The sequence below is a fragment of the Poecilia reticulata genome, chromosome 7 (genome assembly GCF_904066995.2).
Source record: "Poecilia reticulata chromosome 7, P_reticulata-male-v2, whole genome shotgun sequence".
Lineage (NCBI taxonomy): Eukaryota > Metazoa > Chordata > Actinopteri > Cyprinodontiformes > Poeciliidae > Poecilia > Poecilia reticulata.
In genome coordinates this window covers 23,805,630-23,825,459 of record NC_088836.1, presented here as the reverse complement: position 1 = coordinate 23,825,459, position 19,830 = coordinate 23,805,630, and the positions used below count along the sequence as shown (strand labels likewise).

General features: G+C 37.7%; 2 protein-coding genes across 3 annotated transcripts in view; both read left to right on the top strand.

The window, feature by feature from the left end:
* LOC103467631 (acid-sensing ion channel 1-like) overlaps positions 1–7,640 on the top strand; it is a 77,460-nt gene extending 69,820 nt beyond the window's left edge. For both annotated transcript variants that reach the window (XM_008414191.3, XM_081609135.1), the window contains exons 7-10: positions 2,480–2,633; positions 3,503–3,594; positions 3,687–3,766; positions 4,363–7,640. In XM_008414191.3, the coding sequence (XP_008412413.1) occupies positions 2,480–2,633; positions 3,503–3,594; positions 3,687–3,766; positions 4,363–4,479 (443 nt within the window). In that variant the 3' untranslated portion in view covers positions 4,480–7,640. The remainder of the gene's footprint in view (positions 1–2,479; positions 2,634–3,502; positions 3,595–3,686; positions 3,767–4,362) is intronic.
* A 4,706-nt stretch (positions 7,641–12,346) lies between these two features.
* Positions 12,347–19,368, top strand: LOC103467628 (glycerol-3-phosphate dehydrogenase [NAD(+)], cytoplasmic). The gene is made up of 8 exons (XM_008414186.2): positions 12,347–12,478; positions 13,966–14,143; positions 14,582–14,722; positions 14,855–14,993; positions 16,109–16,221; positions 17,322–17,558; positions 17,999–18,105; positions 18,373–19,368. The coding sequence occupies exons 1-8, from the start codon at positions 12,435–12,437 to the stop codon at positions 18,467–18,469; spliced, it is 1,056 nt and encodes a 351-aa protein (XP_008412408.1). The 5' UTR covers positions 12,347–12,434; the 3' UTR covers positions 18,470–19,368.
* Positions 19,369–19,830: the final 462 nt, after the last annotated feature.

Here is a 19,830-nt window from a genome sequence, read left to right as displayed (position 1 = left end):
TGTTCAAAAGTGGGTAGCACTGGTTACATTCATTTAAGTAACTTTTTTGAGAAAAAAAAAGTACTTTTTTTCTGGTGAAACTGCGCAGATCACTTCCAGTTCAGACTTGTGGGAATAATGTATTTAGTGCCCACAGATTCTATGCTCACTGCAACATCTATGCTCACCCCTAGCAACAGTTGCCATGCTGTTGACAATGATGTCATCAGCATGACTTTAAATGATGTCTGTGTCATCATTTAAAGCACATTTGGATGTTTTTGCTCAGCTCAATAAAGATGACTGACGAAAGCTCAAAGCTTACTACTTTTTGGAAAAACATCAAAAAAAGGTTCTCCAATGAAGTCCATCCTGGTCAAACAACCCAAGATTACAGGAAAAAAACCTTTCTTAGCGAACTTCTTTGGAAAGTGATTGAAAAATCAGCGGACGGACCGACTGCATCTTGTCAGAGAAACATTTAAGGAAGAACACCATAAAATTTTGATCTTACTGTTGACAAAAACAGGAGAATTAGATGTGGATGTACTCGCGGAGTTGTCAGAAGAACTGAGTGAACGAATTTTTCAAAGCCTTACTAAAGGCCCACTTTGCTTCTGGACTACGTCTAATTGGAGTTCTTGATTTTAGTGAAGGACGTAAAATAATAGTGGAAAAATTCAAGCTTGAGTGTGTGTGTGACTGGTTGTTTGTCCTGTGTGTCTCTGTGTTGCCCTTCGACACACTGGTGACCTGTCCAGGGTGTACCCCGCCTCTCGCCCGGAATGTTAGCTGGAGATAGGCACTAGCAACCCTCCCGACCCCACTAAGGGACAAGGGTGTAAAGAAAATGGATAGATGGATAATAATTTAGTATATAAACTAGTCTGGCTGCCCTTAGTCTAATAATGACTCTCAGAGCCTCCATGTTGTTCAGACACCGGGTCCATGGTGGGAGGAGGGGCCAATCTAAGCCTTCTATCAAATTATGGGCAAGAATATTTTTTCATACACTGGTTTGTGAATAAAAACGTAGGTCTGATGTTGACGTTAGAAAAACTGTTTCTATTTATTTTTGCAATTGTCCTCGCAATAGCAGGAAAACCCGCCTCAATTCGACCATTTCTAGGGGCCCCTGAATGATGGTAATGACATAGTAGGATACAATTAAATTCTTGATTAATATGGGTTGTTGCAAGAGGCGGCTCCAGAATCTTTGTCCTGCAGGTGCTAAGGGGGAGCTAAGCATTTTACTATGACGGATATTTTTTCCCCTACAGTTATCAACACACACGCATTAGTTTTGTTTTAATCAGACTGATTTGCATTTGTTTGACTCTTAGACGTCAGCATGAAGCCTTGAGCCATTAGCCAGATAACTTTCAGATAATATTACATTGTTTAGGTTAAAACAGCATTCATATGACAAAGGGGATGCCCTACTATTGACCCTTTGCAACTGCGTCACTTAATTATTCGAAGTGCCGTGATCTACATTGGAAGTAAGAATCTGGAATATTGAACTGAGCGGATGAAGTTGTTTTCCCAAGTTGGTTTTGTTTGTTCAAGTCAAGCTAATTTGTCTAAAGAAAAATGTCTCATAGCATCACTCTACCACCACCATGTTTCACCTTAAGGATAATGTGTGTGTGATTTTTGGATAATAAATTGTGTTGTTGCTTTAAAGCTACAGCATTTAGCTTCTATGAAAAATATGTTTTTTTACGTATTTGTTAAAACTGTCACTATGTCGCGACAGTATAAAAGACAGATAATCCGTGAAAAGATCGACCTCCTCCTTCTCCGCCTTGAGATGCTATTACCATCTGACCAAAAACAACCAATCAGAGTCAGGAGGAGGGTCTTAACGCTGTCAGTCATTCTCATGTACTCGCTGCTAAGTGTGCTAATGGTGGAGAAACATCTTACCGTTACAGGAAAACCATTTATCCGCCGTCATCAGTGGCTGTGCTAACTAGCCTAAGCATTCAGAACAAGGGGGAAGAAAAGGGTTAAAGAGCAGCGCCACACAGAGGGGTGATTGACAGCGCTAAGACCCACCTCCTGACCCTGGTTAGTTGTTTCTAGATAGCAATCAGAGAACAGGAAGGAGCTCTATTTTTTTTTTCACAGATTCTCTTTTTTTCTTTTTATAAAAGTCACATACTGCAGCTTTAAACATTTCCACAACTTTATCCCTAACGTTTAAGAAAATCATTGTCTATCCTTCCATGTTGCTCTACCACAAAAAATAATATATCCTACTAAAACACATTGAAGATTGTTTTTGTAACATGACAAAATATGAAAATGTCAAGAGGTGTGAGGGCAAGGTTTGTGTTGAGAATTAGCTTTTTTCCACCAGAATGAGGGAGGCCCCACCATTCGTTGCACTTACCAGCATGGCTTTCTCCAGTCCACCCACACACTCGCACAACAAATCTGTCGGTCCACGAACTGATCCAAAGGTCAAGCTGAGCCGTGTCTCCCTTCCCCCCAGATTTCTTGGTGGAACAAGACAACGATTTCTGTGTGTGCGAGACGCCGTGCAACATGACCAGGTACAGCAAGGAGCTGTCCTTCGTCAAGATCCCCAGCAAGGCCTCGGCCAAGTATCTGGCAAAGAAATACAACAAAACAGAGCAGTACATTAAGTAAGTATAAACTACAAATACTCCTTTGGGTTTTCACTTCTTTAAGATGCACATAAACCATCTGATTGTGTTCATTTTGTTCAACCAGAAGTTTTAAATCTGGAAATTACCGTTTTACTGTCACAACAACTAAACCTATTCTTTTTGTGTGTCTAAACTCCACATGACTTGATTGGGGTCAAATCACCGACGTTGGGTCACTTTTCACAGGACATGATCCAATAAAAATCCAATAAAACCTGGAAAAGAAAATACTGGTGCATCTCAATAAATTTGAATATAGTCCAAAGGAAAATTAATTTCACTAAAACAATACAAAACGTAAAGCTTAGAAATTAAGAAAACCTAAAATTAAATTTCTCTGAAAAAGGTTTTGAATGGACTTCACAATCCTGCATTTATCACTGTTGCTAATAGTGTCTCTTCTCCTACTACTATTTTTTCCTTCCAGACAACTTTCCATAAATATCTTAGATACTAATGATCTTTTGTGGCTTAATTTACCTTTCTAGTGAAGAGAGCTAAAGACCCTAATCTTGGGCCTTAGCATAACACCTCTTTTATTGCTTATTTAATAATAAATACATCACAAATATATTATAAATATAGTCAAAAGTCTCAGAGAAGCCGATTTCTAGTTTTTCCTCAGCTCTAAGTCATAATGAATAAAATTAACAGGAAAAAATACTTTACACTCTGTTATGAACATCTATAAATTCTGATCTTCCCTTTCCCCATTAGCCTACTTTTTAAAAATTACCTCCTTGATGATATTTGTTTCACTGATATAGTAATATTTTAAGATGTAGCTGTACATTGTAATATTTAAAGCAAATTTACGTCTTTATTTGTTCATCTTATCTCAACAGGGACAACATTTTGGTTTTAGACATCTTCTTTGAGGCTCTGAATTATGAAACTATCGAACAGAAGAAAGCATATGAAGTGGCCGGACTTTTAGGTATTTCTACGTTTTGTCAAACATTGTGTGCTCTCTTATTTGTTGTCTTGGGTTCAGTATTGTGGATAATTAAATGTTTTTCCTTACTCTAGGTGATATTGGTGGTCAGATGGGACTCTTTATTGGTGCGAGCATACTGAGTATTCTGGAGATTTTTGACTACCTGTATGAGGTGAGAAAGTTTAAATAATATACAACAATCTGATGGTCAAAATAAAAGCAACTCACGCAAACGTTACACGAGGGCTGGATGATATAAAATAAACGTTTTATATCAGTCGATACCGATAATTATTTAATTTTTTGTTTTATCTAAAATATTCCCAAGCTGGTGGTGGGAACTTCCCGGTTATATCCACAGTTTTCACTCCTTTCTGTTGTTTTCTTTATTTGTAAGCAGTTATGAGGCAAAATCTTAAACTACTGCTGTGGCAGTTACTCAACAAGTTGTTGCTAGGTAACCAAAGGAGTGAGTTGCTAGGTAACCAAAGAGTGAGTGAGGGAGTCAGTTGATTCCACCAACTTTGTTTAAGAGAGATTGAGTAGCTAATCCGTTCCTTTCCTTACATATTGAATATTTTATATAATGTGTTATATACTGTGATTTGTTGTTACTGATTTATTTAGACTCAGTAAAAATATAGAAAAGTGTCTGCTTTTATTTGTAATAAAGCTTGGATTAGAAACAAAAAAAAATCCCACAACCATTAGATTGTTTTGAACTACTTCTGTTGCTGTAGTTGAGACTGTTGTTTTTAATCCTCCCAGGTGATAAAATACAAGCTGTGTGGCTGCTCCGATAAGAAGCACAAGCACAACAGCACCGACCAAGGAACGGTCCTGAGCTTGGACGACGTCAAGTGTCACGTCAGTAACTTTCATTAAGCCGCCGTCTGGAGGAGGGAGCCTCTGCCTGGACTTTGCTACTGCGACAGTGTGAGGATGAATTAACTGGGCCTGGTTGGGCTTAACTCTCTCTGTGAACACGGTCAGGCGGCCAACAGAAGCAGACGGTCACGCAGGCAGTCAGCTGGCCTGCAGAAACCAGAGACCAACCTGGTCAGATCAACTGCATGGTCATCTGAAACATCGTTTGAAGACAGGAGCAGCGAAGCGGACATCTGCTCCTTGAAGGTTCATAACGTGTGCTGTGCTGTGGTGTGTTTATCTGTCAGCGTGATTAGGCTTTATGTAAAATGATTGTTCATTTGCAAGAATTTTCTCAGTTCTGCACTAGTCCTGTTGCCTTTCTTCTCCTGTTTTTCCACCTGAAAAAAAAAAAATCATTTTTATATTTCTGTCCTCCATCCTCATCTTAAGAGCCCTTGATAAACTCAGTGCATTCTGCCAAAACACTGTACTACCTCAGCTTCCAGTGCAAAAGCACCAGCATGAATTTACAGACCAAGCTAAACTGACGATCAGTAAAGTGATTCTTAATTATCTGGGAAACGGTGAAATATATATGGCTATAAATCTGTTAGGAGGTGCAAGATTTTAGTTGAGGCTCTTCTCTTTCAAAACACGTTTCAACTTTTGTAGTTATAACAAAATCAACACTATTAACACGATGATTTATTGTATTTTCACAAACAGAACAAAAAAGCTGAGTCACAAACTTGCTCTAGATCTTTTTGTGATTCTAAATGTAACGTCTTTCTTTTTACTTAAACCTTCTCAAGAAATGTAACGGTTAAACAAATGTCCTCTATTTCACTTGGTGGACATATTCCTTTATGTTTAATTTTTTTGGAGAGTGGCTAAGAAAATTGGGGACCAAGTAAAGAAAGAAGTAGCACTTATGAAAATGCTTCAATTTCAGTTATTTTATAGCAGTTGCTAGGGATGCCGGTAATTGTTGCAGCAGTTATAACTTGTGTGCATTTCCTCAAACGTTCAGCGTGGAAATTATGCTTCTGCAATTGAAGATGAATCTATTTTAAGGATTTTTTCACAACTTTACCAGGGGAAGGTGTAGAGAAAAAGATTAACTTATTATAAGAGTACCATCCCTGTTCCTGTAGTAGTTAAATAATAAAAACCAACTGCAATTCTTGTTAATTAGCATTGTATGTTTGGTTGGAAGAACCAGAATAATGGTACAATACTTTCAATATTCACTCAAAGCCAAACATTTCCATTCCTGACTAGAGAAATAGTCAGGAGGTCAAATGAAGCGAATATTCAGGAAAGTTTCTCCCTAATTCCCATTTCAAAATCCAACACAGGGACTCTGTCTTCAAAACGCAGAAACAGCTATAGCATAAAACTATTTATTTCCACATCCAGCAGTTTGTATCTCATGAAGCCGTTCATACATTTAATACTACACAACCTCTGTTAGTCAGTGTGTTTCTTAAGTGTTTTAATACATACAAAGTGAAGAAAAATTAAATAGCTTGTGTTGCTGATAGTGATGAGCTTGTCGGTGATAATCGCAGTTACCAAATTTGCAGCCAGAACATGTTAAAGTCGGGTTAGAGTAAGTAAGTAGTTCAGTCTGTTTCAGGTTTCGACTGATATTTTTGTCTGTTTCTGCTTATTAACTCTGCTAAAAGTTTCCACATTAGCAGCTTATATTTTGAGTCATGCAAAGCCCCAAAGCGGTCGACCGCTGATGGAGATCAAATATTTCCTCAGTTAAGGCAACTTCCACTTATACTGCAGGTTTTCCTGTGGCTTCAGTGTTTTATTAAGTTGTCTCGGATTATGTTTTTTGTAACCTGGGGCATGTTAAAAACACAGTGATTTATTTGGTGTTGTCACATCAAATAAACTTGCAAATGGTACAATTTTAACAATCCTTAAATCAGTTAATCAATAAAAACTAGATCAAGCTACAAAACGCAAATGTAGGTCACAATAAATACAGAGAAGGATGTTGTTAAGAAGTGCTGTCCAAATTTTGGGTCCTTTTAGTAAGGCTTCTATTTACTGTATAAGTATATAATGTATTAATTTCAGCTCCAAAATTTTACATATCAAAACAAGCAATCAGACATGAGTGAAAATCAGTATTTGTTACATAAAACTGAGATTTACCAGATTATATTAGAAGATGTCACGTAATGCAAACCTTCCTCTATAAACTCAAGTTTATCTCTTTAAATCTCAGAACAACAACAACAAAAACCAATTTATATGGGAAAGTTCTAAATGTTTATATTTCTCATATTCATTTCCCTCCAGCCAATCTAACACTAAGCGATCACATCAACGAAGAGGAGTTTACTGAATGTGCTTTTCCTTCTTCTAGGGCTCTGACTTGCATGTATCAGTGCACAGCGGGTGTCTTAAAAAATGTCGTCCACGTCAATCATTTGTGTCCTCCGTCTGCTTGCAGTATGCTTGACGATATTTGCACAGTTGTTCCTGCCTGTTCAGGCCGTGGAAAGTGAAAGGAGGGGGGGGGGGAGGAGACGGTAGACGCTGCCCTTTGTGAACGTGTGAGCTCTGCAGGTGCATGCTCATGACTTGCTGTTCTGTTTACATCTTAAATGTTGTATCCTCCCTGAGCTCTGTGTGCAAGCTTCAGCGGGAAACGGGAATGTGTAGCTGTGTTGTGGTAGCATCCAGCACAAACGTACCATCGGCTGTAACTTGATGTAAATACTGCAGTGACCATGGATAATAGCCCTGTTGTACTAGTGCTGTTTGCGTTGGGTTTATTTAGCTCAGACTAACTCTCCGTCTCAGTTTTCTGTACATATGAGTCTTGATGATTTATTTATCCAAAGTATATGGAATAGAAAAGCTGTGCCCTTTTTTTTATTTGCTTTGTAACGATCAAAACAGCTCTTTTCATAAGTGTGTGTAAATATAATGCCAAGTTGTTATTTTCCATCTGCATGAACTCTTGAATCTCTGTGAAAGCTCACAGGTTGGCAAGCTTTCTGCTTTTCTTCCAGCCTCTGTTGTAAACTTTAGGTTTTTGTTTGAAATGAAGAAATTTGATTGGAGTAAAGGAATGTTGTTTCTGTTTGTAGATTTATGGATCAAAACAGACTTGCAGCAGTAGATTTATTAAAGATGACATGCTAACTTTATATACTTGTTTTGTCATTTCCTGTGTTACGTTTTTCAATTCTTCCAGACTGCTCTTGTATTTTATTGAGATTTTAATGTGATTGATCAACACGGTGCATCAGTGTGAGGTCATACAGATTCATAATTGACTTAGATCTGGACTTTGACTAGTGCAGCCAAACACATGATTATATTCACTGCTTGGGACATAATAGGAGATCATAAATTTTTCTGTAAAATCTAGATTTATGGACTGAACAATTAATAGCTCCTCTAGTTACCATGAACCTCTTAGCTGCTTCCCTGATCAATACTCTCCATACCCAACCAGTCAGTTTAGATGGAAAGTCATGTCTTGGTATGTTTGCACCTCTATCATTCTTTCCTTTTTCAGCTAATTAGTTGAACAGAGCTCTATTTGATGTTGAAAGTTGGGGATATTGTTCTATAACCTGATCCTGCGTCAAACAACAATAACTCTGACCTGTCAGCTCTGCTCCTCGTTCTTTATGATGCTATTTATTCATTATTTTTCTAAAACAAATGTGAGGTTTTCATAAAATAGCTGTGTTTATATTGTTTTAAAATACACAGATGGGCTCAATTAACGAGGTGACTTTTGGCTGCACTGGGTTTTATTTACGGGTATCAGAGTTAAGTGGGTTAAATACAAAATATATTAAATATGTGCATCTTTTTCCTTTCACCAAACAATTTTGCGCTATTTTACGTTAGCTTGTCACATAAAATTCTTAAAAGATACACTTGTGGTTATAATGTGACCAAAATGTACAAAAAAGAACAATGTATTTCAATACTTTTGCAAGGTAGTCTTTACAAAAACAAATCTCTGTCTCTCTCTCTCTCTATACACATATATATATATATATATATATATATATATATATATATATATATATATATTTAAATATCATACACACTGGATTAGCTTCAGAAAAGTTTTCATCCGCATGAACCCACACAAATCCACTCCTGAGTGTTGTTTTACACATGCCAACCCCATAGGGGGCAGTGTAGAGCACAGCTAAAACCTACGTCAGCCAATCAGGTCGCTTGAAAACAACCACAACTTCCTGTTAGGACTTAAACATGGCGCCAGGAAGTTTATTTGTGTGGACAGATGTATAGGTTGAACTACTTTTAAATAGCGTATTGCTATTAATAAAGTTAATAAAACAGAAGGCAGTGTTGTGGATATATTGCTGCATTATTTGTCGCAGACCTCTGTCCTGATTTCACCAGAAAGCGTAAAAATGTATTTGTTTTCTATGAAATCAGGTTGCATGTGAAATAGGCCACAGTCCTGTTTAGCTGTTCTGTCTAGTCTGCAACTTTAAGCACCTTTTCTTTTTCGAGAAAATTACATCCACATCTTGTGAAAATAAAACTGGATAAAGTTGAAGTTAACTTCTCCAAAATACTTCACAGAGGAAGTACTTTAGCATATTAAAAGTGTGACTGAGTTTCACAACCTTTTGCCAGAAAAGTAAGCTGGATTTTCTCACGCTGTTCCTTGTTCAGAGACCAGACTGCTGAGCTCAGTTCCTTCCTGCGTGGCCTCTTCTGTTTGCTGTCCAGACCTTATGCAACAACGTCCCTCTTTTGTTTGAAGCCACTGGACCAAGAATTTCATCCCACAGAGATCTTTCTGACTTCTAATGGGTTCGCGACAATTTATTTAGGTAAAAGGTCAACAAATGCTGGAAGTCCATAAGAATGGCTCGCTGTTCAGTAAACAGAGAATGTTATTGATACTGAAGCATTTTCAACCACCAGATAGAGAGAACAGCATGTTTTCATGGTTGTTTTTGACCAAGGAATTTGCTCAACATATTTTTATTCAAAATAAATGTTAGATTTAGAGTCACACTCTGTTTTGTTCTAACACAAACCCAAATGTCTCCCAAACAGTTTGGTGTTTCCCAAGGCCAAACTGCAGATGAGCATATTCTAAATTCCTAGCTTTGAGAAACTGAACACAGAGAAATATGTCTACTTTTTATTAAAATGTCAAAATGTTGCATTTATTTTGATATATATAATATAGTTTGCCAAACTTTAGGGCTTACCAGGCACCAAACATGCCAATATGTGAAGGATTAAAATGAAAAGAAAAAAAACTAAACAAGTCAAGATAAATTTGCATTAATGTACCACAGATGTTGGGAAGATAAAAAACATTAACTGGTTTGTGAGAGAGGACACAATAAAAAGGACTTGGGAGTGTTGGGACAGGACCGGTAATTTAAATCCAAGATATAAAATCTATACAGCCTAATTGATGTTTTTCATTAGGAAACAGGAACTGAAAGGTGATTCCCAGACAGATTTCTAATGACCCCAGTCTTCCCAGTTAGTTACAACATTCCTGAATCAGCAGTACAGCCAACACCATCAATCAGTCCAGCCGATTCTAATGGGAAGAGTTAGGAAAAAGAATAAGATCACAGGTAAGTTTATTGTGGTACTGGATGAGAGTGAATTTAGATTGGACCAGGATTCAACTGCTCACCGCTCACAAAGAGATTTTGTCCGTTCTGCATTTTATGTTGGATTCACAAGACCTGAAACGAGTCATAGCTGTACAAAACATTTTGGAGAAAAAATATAACTGGAGTATAATATACTTAAAATTAATACATTTGTGTTTGGTCGCTCTTCTTGTAAGATCAGGTTTTGTTTAGTGTCAACTGAGCTGTGGATCTCTACAGCTCCTCCAGAGAAACCATGGGCCTTGTTTGTTTGTTTTGCCCACCGTTTCTTCTGCTTAACTTATTTTAACAAATTCATTTTTTACCTTCAAAGTTTTACTTTAACAGTGAATAAAAAATGAAGGTGATTCACTCTTTGCTTCAGTTTTAGTGAAACAGCCTCATAAGGGAGTTCCTACTGCAGCTCTATTGATCTTTTGTTTATTTCTTTCTTCTTGTTATGTGCCGCCATGATAAAACACTCGCCCCGACCATAAATTTAATCTGGTAAAAGGTCCAATCAATGACTGAGTTTGCAGATAAGCCTGTGGCTTGAAAACCTTCAAACAAAACTGTGTTTTGTAACATTGTTTACTGTTCTGTGGTTAAAAAATCTAAAAAAGTATTAATATCTTACATTTTTTGCACTATGTCTACTATCCATCCGTCGATACTCCTTTGTGTCTCTCCAGCAGAGATAGAGTAAATAAATCCTGCACAGATTACCAGGATTATATTTGAGAGACACAAAGCTAACAGTCTTGTTTCTGGCAATAAGTAGTAAATAAATTAATCACATTATAAATTAAATCAAGCTCAGTCATTTTCATTTGCATGATTTATTTATTTATTTATTTTTTCTCTCTCTTTCTACCTAAAACTGGTTGATAAAAGTCTTCAGTCTGGTGTTTTGGTCTTAACTTTTTTTAAAGAACAATTTTGTGTAATTTATTTTATTTGTTGTCTCCGTTGCTTTTAAAATGTCTTCCAGTTCCAGTGTAAAATGTTCATTCTAATTTAAAGTTCACTCATTTTCGAATGTGTTCTTGCATTATTATGCCTTTACCACTATGCTACTTGAAAATGGTCTCAAAACAACAATCTTATTGTTTACCGCAGTAACTTCTGGGATCATTTATGATATCGTAAAAGGGAGACCAAGCAAACTCAATGCAGAAGGACTCAAGGCTGGGATTTGAACCTCTGACCTTTTTACTTTTACTTCAGTAACTTGATTATGACGTATTTCTACTCTTACCTGAGTAAAACGTCTAGATGTTTGACCCACTGTGAGTAACTTCATTGAATAAAAGAAACTTGTTTTAAGTAAAACTTCACCAGACACACACCTGGAGTTTTTGTTAACGTTTCATAAGTTTTAGAGTGAAAGAAATTGATTTGGAAAAATGTTTGTCTAATTTTGTTATTTTATAATAAGGTTTTATATGAATAATTTTCATTTTCATATAACTTTACATTTTATTCCATCTGTTTATGTAATTTTTAAATATTAAATGATTAATGTTTTGTACTTACTCAGCACTTGAGGAGCATTTTTACAAAAATATTTCTCTCCTCTTACTTGAGTAGTTTCTAAGATACTTTTTACTTTTACTTGAGTAAAAATATGTTGAAGTAGTGCTACTTTGACCTGAGTACAATTTTTGGGTACTCTGCCCTCTGCACTGCAAAAACACAAAATCCTATCAAGTATTTTTCTCTACTTGTGCAAATATCTTAGTCTACTGGAAATAAGACAAAACTGGCTCACAAGTAAATTTTCAGTAAGATGTAGGAGCTTGTTTTAAGTCAGTAATTCTTTAAAATTGATGAAAATGTGCTTGTTCCATTGGCAGATTATTTCATTTGTTACAAGTTAAATAATCAGCCAGTGGATCTTGTACTTTTTTGTCAACATTAAGAAATAGTTTACTTAAAACAAGCTCCTATATCTTGCCGAACATGTATTTGTTAGTTGGTCGTGTCTTAAATTATTTACACTAGAAACTAGACAAAAATACTTGGTAAGAGTTTCTGTTTTTGCAGTGTAACGGTCCAACTGTGCAGCCAAAGGTTTATCGTGTAAAAGCCCTAATAAGACATTGGAGTTTTCCACAGTAAATACTCGCAGTCGGACCTTTAATCTGCTAACCTTTGCCCCCTGAATGAAGCGCCAGGCTCAGCCCTCGCTTGAACGGGGCGGGCCGGTGTCTCCCCCCCCCGCGAACAGGCCAATAAAAACAGAGAGTTGTTTCATAACAGGACTGCAGTCAGTGCAGCTCCGGCTTCACCTCCGGGACTCAGCGCCGCATCTCCTCACCAATGGCAGCTCCGAAGAAAGTCTGCATCGTGGGCTCCGGAAACTGGCAAGTTGATGTGTTTATGTGACGGGCTGTCAGGATGCGTCAGGTTTCCTGCGGGACGTCACAGCTGACACGTTGTGTCTGGTGTCTTTAACTAGCAGTACTCTGCAGTGGGGAAGGTGAATGGAGCTTGAGCCTGTCAGTAACCTCCTACCGCTGCTGTAAAAATGCTTCAGTAGCAGGAGCAGCAGCTGCTTTCAGTCACATGCTGAGAAACTAGCTGAGTTTTCAAAAACAACTGACCGCATGTCAGTCACGATTACTGGGGTGTTTTTTGCCCTTGAAGTTAGCCATAACAAGTGTGCATTAGCTTAGCCTGTTCTCAATGCCAGTTGTCCATTCATAAATCCTGGACATTGAACTCAACGTGTAAACTTTATTTCTTTAAAGGAATATAACAGAATTTAAATTAAGAAAGCAGTTGCTCTGCATTAACTAATAAAATCGGCTCAAATTTAAAGTTTCTTTTTCAACCCAAATTAAATTTTATTAGATGTTTATTATTATTTTTTGCTAGGAATGTAGCACACTTTTTTAAAATTTAAAACACATTTTATGCCAAATTCTAGTGTTCAGCCAGATAATTATAGGAATTAAATTATTAAAGTTTAGCTGTTATTAAAAAATGTCTAATTTTATAAGAGAATGCCATACATTTGTGCAACAATTTTCAGAACAAAATCATTGCATGATTAGATGGGGGATGTGGTTTTAAATATGGAAGATGGTTAGGGCCACTTCAAAAATTAAGTCTTCAAAAAAAGTCAAAAGTTTCCTGTTTAATGATACGTTCTATTTTGATGAAAAATCCAGGTTTGAAGAACATTTAGTAGAAAGATTAGAAGTCGAACTTCTAAGTAAAGTCGCAGGTTTTCCACAATGACCTCAAAATTCAACATGGCTGCCATGAATAAACTTTGTGGTAACTTAAGAGAAGCAAAAAGAAAAGTGTCTTATCCACTGATAATGAATAAATAGAGGATTTAGTATTAATCTTACAATATTTTTTTACTCTGAAGTTGAAATTAACAAGTTCTTAATTCTTCATAATTCAGAGTGGGAAATTCAAAGGTTTCTCACCAATTCTGATTTAAAAATCCAAAATGGCTGCCTTGTCTGTAAAGCTTTAATAACTATTATTACAAATCACAAAAAATAATGTCTCACTAGCTGTGTATGTTTAGTTAGATAATGAGATTATCTGTATTAAATTGGGAGTGATGGCAATTCTCTTAAGTTTTTGTTAAAGGTATGCAACAGATAATTCCTTCATAATTACCTGGAAAATAACTAATACTAGAGTTTCCTCTGAGTACCACCAGTGGTTAGTTGTGCCACAGTTTGAGAACCAAAAAACTAGAACAAAGTCAGTTCATCTTTTGATCAGTTTGTGCAGGTCAGAGAACGGAGTGTGAAGAGAAGAAGCCATAAAGGTTTTGTCATATACACAATGTAGGTCAAACACTAACCTGTAATTGTTAATCACACAGGGGCTCTGCTATTGCCAAGATTGTTGGTGCCAATGTTGCTCATAATCCCAAATTTGACAACATAGTAAAAATGTGGGTGTTTGAGGAGACTGTGAACGGGCGCAAGCTGACCGAAATAATTAACACCAGCCATGAAAATGTGAAGTACCTGCCTGGGCACAAGCTGCCAGCAAATGTGGTAAGAAACCGTTGATCTCTAACATTTTCATGTTATCATCAGAGTATGGAGGGCCAGAAATGCCACAATCACCAAAAAAATGAATGAAGAAGTGCTACATAATTTTCTACATGTTATGTTGATGCGCATATATTTAACCACAGTTAATTAGACGGGTCACTAATGATTCATTTAAACATTTTAAATTAATCTAATATTAAAGATGAACATGTCAAAAAATAACATAGCTATCATCCTGAACAAATATTGAGAAATAATAATACATTAAAGTTAAAGAATATGATGACAAAGCCCCATAAAGCTTTGGACCGGCCCTTTTTAATCAGCTACATGCTTGTTTAGATGTTTCTATCTGATCTTAAAGCGTCACTTTTCATTAGAGTCAAGCGGCGGGCTTTTCAATGAAAATGTCTTTGTTTTGCAACAACTTCCTCCCAGCTGGCCGTGCCGGACCTGGTGGAGGCGTCCAGCGACGCAGACATTTTGGTGTTTGTGATCCCGCACCAGTTCATCGCCAAAGTGTGCGACACAATAAAGGGAAAGGTTAAAAGCGACGCGCTCGGAATATCCCTCATCAAGGTCTGACTTTGCTCTTTGTGCCTGGATTTTAAAATCAGATAATGGTTCACCTTTCATCTCGGAGCTCTGGCCAAATGACGCAATGCGATCTTTGACCCAGACACCAACTGTTGCACATTTTGCGTCCTGCAGGGAGTAGACGAGGGGCCTGATGGGCTGAAACTCATCTCTGATGTGATCCAGGAGAAACTCGGCATCACAATGAGCGTGCTGATGGGAGCCAACATTGCCAATGAGGTTGCTGATGAGAAGTTCTGTGAAACCACTATTGGTGAGCCTGATGAACTACTGGCAATGAGGCGGCGCATTCTCAATTTGACCTTTTTAACATTTCGTCATTTCCTCTGTTTGTGTGTCTGTAATAGGATTTACTGCCAGCAAACCTCTTTCAGCAGAATTAATACTTGTGGGAATATTGAGACAAATTCAGCCTGTTTCTCTGTTTTAAATGGGACATATTGTGCAAAATTCACATTTTGTACTTTCATTTGGGACTCTACTGCTTCTAAAAACTGCCCTAGCACTTTAAAAAAAACCATTTAGCTACAAGTTAATGTATTAATGTGAATGCATGCGTGAATGGGAATGATTGATTACAATGTAAAGTGTTTTTGAGGATCCAGAAAAGAGCTGTAATTTATTGGTGTCTGGGGAAATGAATCTCAAAAACCTCTGGAATGTAACATCACAAATTTGCAGGCACTGCTTGTTACCTAGCAACCCCAGCAAAGCCTAGCTCGTCACCTAGCAACCCAAGTGGAGCTTCAGCATCAGATGACATTTGGTCATCTGGTTTTACCACTGTCTGGGCTGTACAATGGCTGCTGGAAAGGAGAAGTGTTGTTTTTGTTGACTTGCCATTTAGAAACCACTTGCTGCTTTCTTGTCAGTTGTGCTGGAGGCTCTACTTCTGCTTCTCAAAGATATACAAGCCAAGGTTTCCCCCAGAGAACTTGCTAAGCCCGGTGGTTGGGGCGCTCGTTCATCCAGCGGCCTCCCGTGTTTTTGAGTTAAAAAATGTTTAAAGTTGACAGGAAATTTGAAAATATTACTTGATAATTATGTGTTATTGGAAGATTAATTACCTGAACATCAACTATAAAGTCTTAACAAATGCAAACATTTAAAAAAAATACTTAGCCTGGTAAGTAAAGCCTGGAGGCCCACCAGGCTTACAATAAACTGGGAGAAGCCTTTACAATAGTATAACTGGGCATCTGTGTGCAGCCATTTTCAGTTTAAATGTTGAGTTGGGGGGCGTGTAGAGCAGCAGCTTATTTGTATTTAAATGTAATGAACATGTTTTGTACAGATTTCCTAACCTGCTCATGGAAGCACAATGGGTCACCTTTAACACAGCCAGTTGTTTTTCTTTTAAACTTGCAGGCTGTAAGAATAGAAACCACGGGACTCTCCTGAAGGAGCTCATGCAGACCAGCAACTTCAGAGTTACAGTAGTGGAGGAATACGATGTGGTGGAAATCTGTGGCGCCCTGAAGGTGAGCTCTCAGAAAAAGCTGAGGTGTCAGTGTTTAACACGAAGTTCAAACAAGTTCTTCTTATTTTATTCTGCCATGTTGGGTAGAAACTATTCATAGCATCCTGCAAAAATATTCACAATTTTTACTTCAATCTAAAACCTCAGTGTATTTTATTAGGGGTTTACTGTAACAAAACATGGAAAAGCTTAAGAGCATGAATTATATTAGGAGATGCAAAAGTACAAAACTGAAAAAGGTTGAGCCGTCATTTCCTTTGTCTCAGTGCGATGTTTTCTTCCAATCAATATATTCGTCATATTTAATGTTGAGGGAGTTTTGAAAGTGCATGTTATTGCAAAACCCATTGTTATGGTTGTTTCTAACAAAGACAGCAATTGTGGGCACATAGTCATAGTACTTTATTGATTGTAAAACTCATTGTTTGTCCAGTCTGTGTGGAAAACACACACTCTGCAAAAAGAAATGGTAAAAAATCTCAACATTTTTCTCCAAAAACTGCATTTGTATGCGGAGCACAGGTTCATACAGACTAGAGCAGGAGAAAATGCCACTTTTTGCTAAATATTCCTGTTAGTGCAGGCAGGGTCTGTGTGTAAATGTTTTAAAATATAGAAACACTGTTTTCTTTCAGTTTTGAACCTCCCAGAATCTGTTTTTTTATTTTTTGCAGTCTATTTCAGAATCTGCTAGTTAGTGTGACCTTTAGATTTTCATATGAGCTCCGCGTCTGTCTAGCAAATATTTCTTCAGTTAGTCTGTAGTTTTGTTGGATGTTTATGTCTGCAGTGCTCAAACATTCAGGCACAGCTTCGTTGGAGGAGAAGCGCGAGGTGTAGGTGTGTGTGGATAAAAGGGAGGAGAAACCAATTTAGCCAGACTGAGGTTATAATCTCCAAAAAGCTCAGAGGAATAAAGGGATGTGATTAATGCTGCGGATTTAATGAGAAAGATGATGAAGCTCGTTCATTCACTGATGGGACGGATTAGTTGAATGTCATTAATTCTCCAGATTGTCTGCAGAGTTTGCAGGTGTGTCTCCGGGTTTTTATTTCCACCTGTGGGGTTTGCTGACGCTCCCCGCTGTCTTTGTTGTGCAGAACATTGTTGCGGTGGGCGCAGGCTTCTGCGACGGTCTGGGCTTCGGGGACAACACGAAGGCGGCAGTGATCAGGCTGGGCCTGATGGAGATGATTGCTTTCGCCAAGATTTTCTGCAAAGTCGGGCCGGTTTCCTCAGCGACCTTCCTGGAGAGCTGCGGCGTGGCCGACCTCATCACGACCTGCTACGGCGGCCGCAACCGCAGAGTCGCTGAAGCCTTCGTCAAGACGGGGAAAGTGAGACCCTCAGTTTTCTTGTCTGATTCTCTAAAAAAAAATTTCGATCAATCAATTATTTTTGTTTTTTCTTTCATCTGTTTATCTCGGGTTGTCGGTAAACCTTAAAAAATGTTGGAAGGTACCAACAACGGTTTTAAGAAGTCGCCGTTTCAAAATAGAAATGCTAAAGAACTTTTTTCATCATTCTCATGTGATATTCAAATTTTCCGAGCATGAGAATATCTGAAATATTCAAAAATATCTGAAAATTTCACCTTGTAGCTATATGTAACTAAATCTTAGAATTTAATTACTAAATGAATTTTTGGGTGATATACACATTAATTTAGATGAATAGCAGTTAACAGGTTATTTCATGTTGACTGCTGGCTGCAGTTTTGTGTGTTTTGTTGCTCTTTTTTTAAACTTTTGCGTTTTCTGTTGCATGTTTGTCTCAGTCCATCGAGGAACTGGAGAAGGAGATGCTGAACGGACAGAAGCTGCAGGGACCAGCGACAGCTGCTGAGGTTTATCTCATCCTCAAGCACAAAAACCTGGTTGATAAGTAAGTCGAGAAGGAAAGTGAAGAGTGATTGTCACTTGTTTCTCTATTTAAGCTTCCATTAATACTTTGTAGATGTGTTTTTAGTTTTCTGTATGATTGTACTTCATAAATTTATGACCAACTAAAGGTCTTTCCTGGATTATATTTTTTATTCTTTGGGTGGAGGTTTTATAGAAGAACATTGGGACTTTTGCCTCTTCTTGCACCGTTATGTTTTTTTGTTTTTTTTTAAGCTGCGCTAACGAGATGCACATTGTCCCTGTTCAGGTTCCCTCTGTTCAACGCCGTGTATCAGATCTGCTTCCAGGGCCACCCGGTGTCAGAGTTCATCAGCTGCCTGCAGAACCACCCAGAGCACATGTGACGAGGTGAAGCCGGCAGAGTGCCTTCTCTTTTCTGTTCACGCTCGATGAGCGCGACTCGTCGCTTTGCGGTTTTCGCGCGACGCCTCGACTCCACGGTGAAACTGCACAAGGTCTATTTCTGACATATCGTATCGGGATTTCGTCCCGTTTCCAGATGTTAAGAGAAACTTGAAGGATAATTTGTTTTGTCTGATCACGTGGTGGTCAGACAAAAACATTTTTATGTTTCTACGCTTGATCTTAATCAGATTTTATGGTGTCCGTTTTTAATTGCAGTTAGACTGAACTCCACTCTTTGTAGGACATCAAAAAATAATGTGACCTTGATTATCAGTGTTTATATGCTACTACATAATCCGCTCTGTTATTAATGTTTTTAATAGTTTTACAGCATTAATGTGTCCGTCCAGTGAACCACCATGAGTTATTGGATTACATTCTGTCTCACTAACTCTGCCCTCCTGTACTGTAATCAAACGATGCTTTTAACGTGCAAAGCTCATGTGCCTTATACTGAAGGGTCGGCCTTGAAACAGGGAAACCCAAACTCTGTGCAATTGTTCCAAAATTTTGATTTAAAACTGAAGATTAACATTTTTCAGTAATTAGGTGAATTACTCCTCAAGGCAGCCAATTTTCTGTTTGTGAGAAGCCAATTTTAAATGTTTTATTCAAAGAGTAAGTACTTTAATGATCTTGTGTAAATTGTTGCTCAATAGTGTTAGATCCCTAATAATGGATTTGGGTTTCTTTAAAAAAAAAAGCTGTGTTGTATTGTCAGATAACATCCGTCCATTATTTGTTACTGTGATCCAACCTAAACATGTTTGTACTTTGAGACATTATGTTAAAGAATATCTTCATCTGTCTGAATAAATCACTCCTGGTGTTAAATCAAGTTTGGAGATATTTTCCTTAGTAACGTTGAAGGCAAATGTTGCTGCGTCACATTTTTGTGCCTGAACTTGAGGCACAAACTAATGGCTGAATTTTTCTGAGCAGGATTAAGTTTAGATCCCAAAACAGCCTCTTTTTGTCTGCTTTTGTGTTACTTTAAAAATGCTGCTGCTAGTTTTACGCCACATGTATCTGGATGCAGAACGTCCAAAACGTTTTTCCTGGTAGTCCACAGAATATTTTCCCAAAGATATTTGGGAGGAAGATTGTAGTTATGCAAGTGTCGGTCTTTTGTTTTGGGTTAGCAGGTAACACTGAGGTCATCTGTTTTAGTGGTTCAGTGTTTTTGTGATCTCCTGGTTGAGTGATAGATGCTTTTGGAATCATTTTAGTAGACAAACAACTCTTCCAAGTTTTCTATATTTGTGAAATACTGGGGTTCACCGATGCTTCAGAAATACCG